This window comes from Trachymyrmex septentrionalis, unplaced genomic scaffold (genome assembly GCF_001594115.1).
Source record: "Trachymyrmex septentrionalis isolate Tsep2-gDNA-1 unplaced genomic scaffold, Tsep1.0 scaffold7, whole genome shotgun sequence".
Taxonomy (NCBI): Eukaryota; Metazoa; Arthropoda; class Insecta; order Hymenoptera; family Formicidae; genus Trachymyrmex; species Trachymyrmex septentrionalis.
The window spans coordinates 2,695,674-2,707,889 of record NW_017305884.1 but is presented as its reverse complement, the minus strand read 5'-3'; the positions used below and the strand labels follow the sequence as shown (position 1 = coordinate 2,707,889).

Here is a 12,216-nt window from a genome sequence, read left to right as displayed (position 1 = left end):
CATTTAAAATGGTTACAGTCCGTAAATGTTTATCACATCGATCCTCGACTATGTGTTGGTTTCTCGCGAGTTTCATATATCAAAACGCAATTCACAATCAATAGCAATGTGTAATCCTTAAAATTATATTAAATACGAACTGATATATTTAAACTGTAAATCCGTTGTAACTAAATTGATACTTGAACATTTTTTATTACAATAAAAAACGCGATGATTTATTTTTTATTGACAAAGATTGTAACATTTATGCATGATAATGCTATATATTTTAAAGAAAGTTTTAATTAATATAATGAATTGTTCTTCGTTAATACACGGAAAGAACGATTTTGCAGTATCTAAAAATTTAGCTAGATACAGATCTGAAAATAATTTTGTTGAACCATTAAAATAATTAAGTAGGACATTCAAACTGGCTGTAAAAACTTTTTTACAATACTGTTTATCATGCTCGAGATTTCTAAGTAATTATTTTTGGATCTGTAGCCAATTTTTTTACGTCAGCAAAATTATTCTTTCCGTGTGTACAACACACATTTTGCAATCGATTTTTATAATCAATATTTTTCTATTCTATTTTCGATTCTATTTTTTATTTGACATACGTTTCTAAACAGTTCAGTAAAAATATCTAATCTATTACGAAGTTGCAATAAGCCAATGCTGTATTTATGGCGCCATTTCGCTCGCAGTTTGACGTACGAAAAAGTCACGTAATTTTTAGAAGTAACACAGCTTACATTAAGTAAAGATATATATTTATAAACGAATTCTGTTTTCTCTCATAAACATTTCCTAAGCATCGGATCTATTATTATTATTATTATTATTATTATTAGGCGTTAGGAACTCGAAAGCTCATTGCCGCAAATACCAAATTCCGCCACTGTTTCCGTCCCTGAGCAAGATCCCTCCATTTGTGACCCTCGTACCCCATTTCGTTAAGGTCCATTCTAATATTATCTTCCCATCTACGTCTTGGTCTACCCAATGGTCTTTTCCCATCCGGTTTACCAATAATTGCATCTAATTCGGATCTATTATATGAATTACAAAAACTGGTTTCTCTTTTAAATAGATCTAACTGTAATAACTTATCCTTTGTAATAGCTTCAAATTTTTAGATGCAATTTTAACTACAATTGTCATACTTGTGACATTTATTTGCAATAAAATTTATCTAATTATCACAAAATTAATAATCTTGTATCATTACGAATCAAAAGGAAAAATATTGACGTAAAATATATGCGGGTAAGAAATTATGTTTATTAAAACATTTATCCTTGAAATCATATTTATTAAATAAATAACTTTTACTGTTGATTTGTTTTTTTAAAATTCGGATATTTAATTTTTTTTATAATGTTATTAAATATCCGAATATCAGTTCGGAGAATAATAAGACCGATGGTCTCAATCAATTGATTTATCATGCAAGGAAACACAAACTGCTGGTTGTGTCTGCTAAACATAGACAATGTCAAAACGATAGTCTCCAACCGGTTATCTCGCATGATAATGAGATCACGCGGATGGATTCTCAAACCTGTTGCACTGTGACTCATTTATGATGATTTATTCATGGTGAACTAATTTATCATTATAAATCAACATCGTTTTAATTTAATTTATTGAATCATTTTAATTTAAGAAAAAAATGCTGTGAAGATCTGCTTATTTTTAATGATGATTATTCTTTTAATCAACAGGTTTGTTGAAAATTCATCATTATTTTACATAAATTATATATAAATATGTAGAATATTATTCATCGTTGATTAATATGATTTTTAATTCTTGTATTGCAAAGTTTGATCATGTATCTCATCTTTCTAAGCGTGATAATTTTCTTCGCACAGACACTTAGCTAACAATTAATTTACACAAATAAAACGTTTAAAAACACTTCTGGTTAAATGAATGATTGTTCAGTTAAAAAACGACGATCTTGGTTAGATACAATTATATACTTGATGCGAATTAACGCGCGTTAATTGTCGTATTATTGAACACAGTTGAATCTTGGTTTCTAGCCGTGACTTTAACAAGTTGAGAGGCAAACAGATTGCAGTTTAACAAATCTATTTATAATACAGCTTTTTTAGATCTAGTCTTATCGGGTATATTTTTTTTTAAATGATTACTTTATGTTAGATTCAATCAATTATTATTTTACAGTGCTGTAATAAAATTTTATTACAAACAGTTCCTGCATTTTTCAACTCATGCAACTTCACAAAATTTTCACGTAAAATTTTAAACAATTATGTATACTACTTTGAATGATGTTGTTCTCTCTCTCTCTTATGTGATAGGTAATAAATATAATGTAGGTAATCGATTATACAATACATGTTGTTACAAACTATTTATATATCTAATTTGAGTAAAAAAAAAATGATCATTTCTATACGAAATTCGATTCTTATTATGTTTTCAGGGTCGAAACGTTTTCATTTATTCGAAGGAGATAAAATTATTGCTGCGATTATATCATTAAGAAATCTACACATACAGACAATGACTAGCTCCTCGAGTCTATCGTCGCAATTATTGCAATTACATCAGGGAACAATGATTCTCATAATATATTATTTTTTGCTTAATATTTTCTTAAAATAACCTTAAGTTCGTCATTTCTTTCCACGTCACGAATCTATTTTCGATAAGGCCACGCTCGTAACTTCTCCGAACGTCATACGAAAAGTACGTGTGATGCAGAGTATTGAATAAAACTGTTCCAAGATTAATATTTGGTTATCCTCTACCCAGATGTTCAATATTTAATTTAACTGTTGTGAATTTGAAACTCGAAAATATTTTGCACAAAGTGAGTAGAAAAACTTTAAATCGGCTTATATTCGACGTAGTAAATCCACACTCGCTGAACCTGTGTTCTTCACGAACAATATGCTTGGATGCTCAAACTAAGTACAACTCATTGACATGCCGGTCCCCATTTTTCTGGTACCCAGAATAGAAAGAAGGTCAAACCAGAATTGTCATTCACCGGCTACATTATTCGGATCGTGATTTATTCTAACAATAAGTTAGGATTTATTCTAACAATAAGTTAGGACAATATATATCGCGATAATACCGAGGTTTTCACGGAATTTATGCTGTACGTGGCAGACGTATATAAGTAAATTGTTGGCTCTCAAAATATCGATTCTATTTATGAAGACATGTCGACTCGTGCAGACACAAGATGGTCACTTTACATCTTTTACGGCAGTCTATAACATCGACATGTAAATTTTTTATGCCACTTCCGCAATAGTTGCATTGTTATTACAAGCGTGCGCTTGCCGCAAGAGTCGTTTCACATTTCCCATGGGCGAAAGGCGGGGTAGCCATTTCACTTCGCTATCATGTCGTCATCGAGGGAACTAATTACTACTGTTGACTTACGTACTTTGCTGTTGGGAGTATCACCTGCACTCACGGGACTTATGATGGCATTTATTGCTTATTCAACTCCTTACATTTTTTAAAATTATTTTATACCCATTTCCACAACTCACGATTAATTCTTAATTGATCTGATTAATTCAACTGATTCCTCGTTCAAGAAATGGAAAGAGATGAGGACTAGATTGAATTTGGTTAATGGGCCTTCTACAATAAGCCGTTAGTCATAAATCAGAAATCAGAAGCTAAAAATTGACCAATCATAGTCGTCAGTTTTTAACTTCTGACTTCTGATTTATGACTAATGGCTTATTATAGAAGATTCATAAGAGTTAACTCTGAGTTGTGGAAACGATTCTTAAACCCAGTTCCACAACTCACGGTTAACTCTTAACCGAAGTTCAACTTATTCATTCTAGAATTGGAAAGAGATGAGAAGCAAATTGGACCTCGGTTAAGAGTTAACTGTGAGTTGTGGAACTAGGCCTTAATGTTACGACTGCAGTCTTTGATAACGGCTCGTTTATTATTCCACGCGAATCGCTGTTACTGTTGATGGAAGCATCTTTCGCGGGATCATTTTACGTTTGCATCAGCTAAAAGTAAACGCGTTATTCGAAATGGCGTAACGACTTGCGGCGTTAACCTTGGCCCTGATTCAACAAAGATAGTAACAATGCTAGCGTGACATAAGCAAACAGATAAATCATGAATGGCATGTCTTGGTCTGCATTGGTGTTTTCCGGTTAACATATTTTTGTTCTACGCGAATATATATATATCAAAGTCCGAATCAAGATATAAATCGAACTTATAAAAATAAACCTATAAAAGTATAAATCTATAAAAATAGATAATTTGCAACGCAAATTACGTGGACCTACGAACTCGTATCTGTTACGTTAAACGCCTTTATCAATAATGTCCATATATGATGCGATAAATCTAACACTGATCTAACACTGATGAAAACATGATTAAATTAGAAAATGCTCGTATCTATGTAAGAGATCGAATTATGTTAAGTGTGAATTTATGATAAGACAAAACGTTACGTCGCTTACATATGTTTATTGAGAAAACGCTACTTTATCTGTTATTTTATCGATAAGAGATTAAAGAGTCCATAGCCTGATAATAAAATTTGTGAGATAAATACAATCCGTGTTTCCTGTATGAAACACTCACGAGAATACATTATAGCGCAATTTCCTTTCATTCCGACTAGAGATGATCATTTTTTGTACAACGATCGTGCACACGAGTTACATTACATCATCGATTTCGTATCGTTTATGGCACACGTGATATGGCTCTTGTGTCAAAACACAAGTTAAAAAGATTTTTAAGTTTATTTCAAGCAATGACTTTTTCAGAACGAGTATGTAAATTTTATAATGGTCGATTTGAAAACGATCTTTTTCTTCATTCTGACTAGTTTTTTTTTTAAGTTTTTATGTGAAAAATAAATCTACATATATATGCGATTATAATGGACGTGAGGAAGAAATATCCATAAACTCCTAATAAAGCCCAACCGACTTTTTTTGCAATATTCGAGAGACAATTTGTCACGAGAAGCAACGTCACACGCATCAACTCGGGGTTAAAGATTAATTGGTGAGCGATCTCGCAATCGAATGTTCATTCTCGAGTCCTCCTTTTGACTGCAATCTCAAAAATCTATTGCTAATTGAAAAACTTTACTTACTTTGCTGAACACTTGAGACATTGATTTGAGCGTTAGTTTTTAAATCTCTTTTATTTCAATATTGATAATTCAAAATTATTAAATTGTTATTTTATTAGTAGATTGATTATTTTATTATAAACTTTGCTTTAACAAAAACTTTGCTTATTATTTTAGTTAATAAGTATTGTTGTTAATAAGTTTTGTGTATTATTGACATATTTCAACTTTGATTAATTATTTTATTATTGAATTATTCGCTATTTTAAAATTTAAGATAATACTTAACGATTTAAATCGCTTTGTTATCAACGATGATTTTAGCTATCCACTTTTCGCTTGCCGATATCTAAATTTTTAAGCAAAACATACTCGTAGTTATCTTGATTCTCTCACATGCTTTAATTTTAATTTTGATAACCTACATTACAATGTCTTCGATAACTTTTAATATTTCAAAATAATATGCATAACGCTCTCTGTTTATATAATTATAAAGAACGTGAAATCAAATTACAATTTGAATCACATATCTTTTAATTAAGATACTTCAGCTTCACGTCAACGAAACTGGTTCCTCCAATAAGTCTTCCTATTAAGGTAGCCGCAGGTGAAAAGTCGTCTGCGTTTAAAAGACATCCATCATGTTCATCTTGTAAAATCGTAACAGTATTATGTGCTAATCGGACGGAATTTTTCTTGCGACTTTGCCACGTCCACGTATTTAATTATATTCGAAATTAAATATATGTATATATTCTGCATTTCTATGATGGAGACAAAAGCAAGGAACTCATTTCAAAGAAATTTTTGAGGATTCTAACCAACACGATTAGGTTCTCGGTTAGGTACCTTACGATTCTTTTCTGTCAAAACACAAAAGAAAGAATTTTTTTGGGAAGGTAAATCTCCTAAATTTTCTAAAAAATACTTATATACCATAAATATTTGAACTAATACGAAGATATTTGGAGGCGTGTCTTTATTATGTATAAGATAATAATTTATTGATATTTCACTTCAATCAACAAATTTCATCATTTCCATGAAGTGAAATATCAGTAAATTATTGTGTATTTCTAAGGGCCACTTCGACCAATTCCTACTAACTATTTAATAGACGGTTAGCCCATTGGAATGGAATTGGACAATCGTATCTCTTATTAAAAAATGCGATGGAACTATGGAAATATCCCTTAATTAAAGGATTTATTTTCTCTATAAATAAAAAAAAGGTTTTTAAGAAATTTGTAAAAAAAAAACCGTGTAAAAAATACTCAATATTTGAACTATTACAAAAATTAGATATTTTAAAATTTGTTTTTTCCTACAACTGTAAGAAAAAAAATTTTTGCAAGTAAAAATATATTTACAAAATACATAGAACAGATATGTACTTTAGAGTTCTGCCATGTGTTACATATTACGTACAAAAAAACAGAAAGGGACAAAGAGGAAGGAATGCCTCAACACAAAGAATAAAAAAAATTTGTACGATCTTATTCAAAGCTTTTTAATGGATCGTTCTCGTACAAATGGATTTCGTGCTTATTTATTCAGTCCCTTTTCTGATAAAAAAAAATACCTCTCGTATTTCTCACCGAAATCCAAAGAATTCGAGATTATTATCTAAATAAATCTCGATCCATCATCGAGAAGCTCACGTTCATCTCGCTTGTCATCTTTAAATGCTTGCGCTTTTATAATCATGTACGGAAAAAACGGTTTTGCTAAAGTATTAAAAAATTTCGTTAAACATAGATATAAAAATAATTTTGTTTAGCTTGGTTTCATCAATATAATTAATTTTAATCTCAACTCAACTTATTTTTTCTTAGAATTATCGTGAAAATTCTTAGAATTATAAAAAGGTAAGAAATTGGACAGAAATTAAAGTTAGTCTTACATTGATAAAATCAGACATTACCATCAAATTAATTATAGGACAAGTTAGAATATCAAAACCTTTTGCAGCATTACTCATTATGTCCAATATCTAGCTAATTTTTTAGGTACTTAAGTACAAAATTATTCTTTCATGTAGAATCTATAAATCACAATAAGAACGACGAGAGAACATCGATTCAGCGAGACAATCAAAGCATAAATGTCCTGCTCGATGTTTTGTAACGGCGATGTATTCGACGGGAATAAACTTATATGAATAATATATTCTTACCTCAATGAATAAGGATCCATCGTGTCTCTTTGTTCTCAATCGAACTACTATTCGGTCGACACACGTATCTCTTTTAGCTTTTTCTCCTTCCTGCTGATTAGCGCTAGTCAAGTAGGCGTTTCCCTACAAGTAAGCCCTCGTCAACTCTGTTCAACGTTAACCAACATCTTAAGCCTGAAATTAAATTACATTATTGCTCGTATTACTAAAAGTATAACATTATTACGTTACAACATAAAAACATAGAAAATTTCCCTCTAATTATTATATAAATATATTTATCATTATTATGCATAAGGGTCTTCTTATCGAACTCTGACTATACAAGTTACAAAATATAGATTCTTGAGTAAGTACTCCGTCCAGCATTGTCTCACAATTATCTTATCACATTTAAACAAAAAAAAAAAAAAAACTATTCAATGTCTTGGTCACGGCGATGCGCGATGTAACAATTTTGTGGTTAACGCACTGTACGAACAGTAACTTTCTATGTCGGATACAAAAGCGATTTTTCTCCTTGCGCGTCGTGAAACTGCAAGATAAGTATTTTTAATCACTTTTTTTCTCCTTCTCTTTCTCGTACATTCTCCTGTTTCTTTTCTTCGATTATTAAATTAGACTACAATAATATAAAGAAATCACAAATTTCGCGTGATAATCATTAATTGTTCATTCTCTCATTATAAATTTTTTTTTATATAGTTATTCGGATATATGCAACTCGTGCCCAAGTAAACGAGCGTTCACACGGATTGCTGCCTCGTTTCAATGATTTCTACGCTCTAGCACGGATGGCCATCAGTATTTCTCCGGTGACTAACGATCGCCCAGAAGGTCCCAGATAGGTCCCAGAAGAATCGAGCCCAGCGTCTGTCGTATAACCGGCGATTTCATCTAAATTGCTCGCACGCGCACGCGTCTTATCTGACTTTCATCCCGCATAACTTCCACCCAACGACTTGCGAGCACCAATAAACCAAGAAACCATCAGCCGTTGTGTCTGAAATTCAACAGCGTAACAAAGGATAAAACTGACCAAGATTAAAATAGAGCAGTCACAAAATGGTAATAATTTTTTAATCGACAGACTCAAGTATTTAAGTTTATTTAAAAATAAAATCTCACTAATAATGACAATTTAATCAGGTTGATATGATTTCGCATCTAATCGCGTAAACGGATGACACTTCTATTCGCGATAGAATCTCGCAGGATTCTCTCTCTCTCTCTCGAGAGAGAGAGAGAGAAGCAAAAATAACTGGCAGTTTTGCGTCACTATTTTTTTCTTCTTGCGCAAAGGAGGAAAGAATTGGTTAGCGTTCGCGGATAATTTATGCGTGTCGCGGTGCAAGAAACATTTCGCGGCGCAGCAAACACCGTAATTGTCATGGAGAACGATCTATCATCTTGCAAATGGCACTTTATTAGCGGATGTTAAAAACTAAAGAAAATTCTACAAATTTTCTCGAGATAAGAGTCGGTGCGCAATAATATGCAACTTTCTTTAACATTTCGAGGAGTCTTCCAATACGCACTTAACTCCGTGAAAGCGATACGCTGCACGAGCACAAAGACTTTAGCCTTTTAGAAAAGAAAATCGTTTTATTTTTTGTAACGAATTATTATTATGAAATATTAATTTTTTTCGAATTTGTAAGCACATACGTGCTATCATTGTCCAATTTTATTTTACACTTCTCTATCTCTCTTTTACAAATTATTCTTCTTTAAAATTATTATCAATTGCATTTTATACTGAAGCAAAGAGATTTAATTTTTCATTAAAGTCGTAGGAAGAGTTCGTTCTTGAATTAAGTGTTGATTGCATCCGCAAGAGTAGATGCGACTCATAGATGTAGGTGGATTATAATTACGCCGTTACGCGTTTAAAATTGCATCAACATATTTGAAATTAAACAAATCTTCTAGATTAGTCATACAGATGAACAAAGGAAGAATCGTTGGCCTCGTATGAGGGTCAAGCTAGTACCGGCTTCGTGTGAATTTAAGTCAGAATGTAGAACCGCGAGTTAAGTAAGCTGCTTTTTTTTTACATCTCTTTTGCAAGAAAACATAACGAAGAAAATAAATCGTTTGCCTCTCCACTGCTTTGCGTAAACCCGATGCAATGTTGCTGCAATCGATCCTGTCATTCTACAAGATTCTCGTAACATCACCGAGAGACAAGTTGATCGTGGAATAAAGGTCGTAAAAGTTGTCTGTTGCGATTGCACGGGGAAGCAAGTTGCATCGCTGTTGGTCGAAACAAATTAAGTATGAGCATAGATTTATGTCTATTTTTATCAATGTGGATTAATTCCAATCTCGGTTCGACTTAATCTTCATCTTTTTCTAATTCTTAGAATTAAAATGAGGAGTTAATTGAACCGAAATTGAAATGAAACTGCATTGTATAATAGGAACAGTTATTTAAACTTAATTTAAACGAGATAATCCGTACTACACATACACACACATATGGATTGATGTGAAATCGATGTGTAAATTCCAAATTTCAATATAATAAGAAAAGGGACGACGAGAACCTTTGTCGCTGTTGAAAAATCAAATACATTGTAGCTATGAGATTCAACATGTAATTTAAATGTAAACATTGTAGAATTATACTGCCAATTACAATACATTATGTCAATAATGTTTGATAAATGAATATTGAACGCAATTAAATCTACCGTGGCTAATAAACTGATGATAAATCTACCGATAATTTTTTTATTCTCTTTATTATCTGATAACTTGATAATCTAAATTAAATCTAAATTGTCATCTAAATTAAATCTAAATTGTCATCTAGATTCTAGAATTATTTCTGATGAGAATTATGTTTAAAATAATATATTCATCAACACGTTATATTTATTACACTTTTATGTGTGTTTCTTGAGATTTTATATTATTTTATTTTTCTATTAAATAAAAATTCTTATACTAATCAAATTTGTTAAAAAGGAATTTATAGAAATTTGATTATTCGTACAAATAATACGTACGTATAATTCACTTTTAATATGATTTGTTTTCAGTAAAAATTTAAATGCGAAAGAAAAAGAATTTTTGCTCTAGAATTTCGATTCACAAAATGTGACTTTCCTCTAATATGATTTGTTTTTAAAAATTTGAATATAATGTTATGTTTTCTCGCAACATACCGACAAATTCTTTTTATATACTTCTATGCTTAACTTTCAAATTATATTTGGATTAGAATGTTTGTTTTAAAGATGTCGATTTTAAAGTCGTGTGTGTGACCTTAAAATATATCTTTCCTTTTAAAATAGCCTTATAAATATATTGCGGATATTTATGCAAAATACTTAACTGAATATTAACCATTGGACAGTTCTAGCAATCGACCGTTGTTCATTGAAATGTTATTAAAAAGTAAAATAAAAAAATTGAGATTGTTATCTGTAAAAATATGCAATTTATGCAAAATATGCACAAAATATGCAGTTAAGTATTTTACATAAATATCCATAGTCTACTTATGAGTTTCGTTCTCTGTACAGAGCACAATAAAACACAAAATGTCCTCACGAATATTAGAATCAACCATTTGATTTTCTGTGTAATTCCAATGTTTACAAGAGCTCACAAGAATCGAGCGATCCATTGCAGATCAACGCCCTGACGTTACATTGCAAAGGACTGATAGTAAATAAACCGACAGGTACGCGTGCTGTAGATCTGTCCATTTTGGATGCATTTCGACGTTACTTTCTCTACTTTTTTCTCCTCGAGTATACAATTTTTTTTTTAAATACAGATAACGTGAGAAAATACAGACAGGACAAACTATCTTGACGATAACAGTCAGTATCAATCGATATTTAAAACTTATCTCAGTGCCTATTCATTTACTATTATATAAAAACTATTATTATTCGCGCAATTAATATAAACATCCCTCTTTTCCTTCCAAATAATAATAACTACCTCGTAAAATATATGTATAAATTAATGAAAAATGTATAAAAGGAAAATTTTTAAACGAATAAAATTAAAGAAATCTGTGCGTATACAGCCTTTCTAAAATTCCGGAGACTCACGAGATTTGAGTTGTTCTAACTTCTAATTACGTGGATTTGGATCAGCCCAGTCGGGCACTCACCTCTCCAAGCCGCTTCAGGAATCGATCCTTCGTCGAGCGCCGCGAACGTTCACGAGGGCAGGGAATGGACAAAACTGGGCTGGGAAAACAGTCGGCGTCGTTAGAACCAGGAATTCCTCTTTGTTTGACGAAACTACTTCGTGGTAGGACTGACAGAGACGCGACGCGGCACAATGCTATCCGACAACGCAATTCGGATCGATCGGCAAACGTGTGGTTTCCCTGCTCGGCGGCTGCTAGACGACTGAGCCTTGAAAACCTCGTTGCCTCGTTTCCTCTACGTACTCCTTCCCCTTCAGCTCATATTCGGCCTGTATTGTATTACCGTTATCCACGCTGCTTGTATGGTGGTGGTTGTCTAAGGGTTGATAGGGGCTTTACTGCCGTCAGTCGTCACGTCTGACCGATCATTTGTCTAGATTCAGGCTTATGATTCTTTACTTTGTCCACACAACATTCCATACAAAATACCAGGTACATACGTTGCCAACGACTACCTGACTGTACCTAACAAAATATCGGTAAATGGATTCCACGGATACAGGATGCGTTACCTGATCGTGAAAAAAAAAAAAACATGTAATAACATGGAATTCTTCACGTTAATTTTACAATTATATATACAAATATATATTAAATAATTTGGACATTATTAAATAAAAAAGCACAACAAATTTGTAGAAAAAAAATTTGTTTTTAAATAGTTTCTGAAATTTTATGTACCGGAAGTTAATTAGAATCGCTGCGTGAGAGGTCAATGATCATGAGGCTTATATTTTTATTCACGCTTCC

At 31.9% G+C, this 12,216-nt stretch overlaps 1 protein-coding gene across 1 annotated transcript in view; it reads right to left on the bottom strand.

The window, feature by feature from the left end:
• The window catches only part of LOC108753634 (facilitated trehalose transporter Tret1-2 homolog), a 19,058-nt gene extending 7,402 nt beyond the window's left edge, over positions 1-11,656 (bottom strand). The window contains exons 1-2 of the mRNA XM_018495403.1: positions 11,425-11,656; positions 7,290-7,463 (exon numbers count right to left, since the gene is read on the bottom strand). Coding sequence (XP_018350905.1) covers positions 7,290-7,309 — 20 coding nt within the window. The 5' untranslated portion in view covers positions 7,310-7,463; positions 11,425-11,656. The remainder of the gene's footprint in view (positions 1-7,289; positions 7,464-11,424) is intronic.
• Positions 11,657-12,216: the final 560 nt, after the last annotated feature.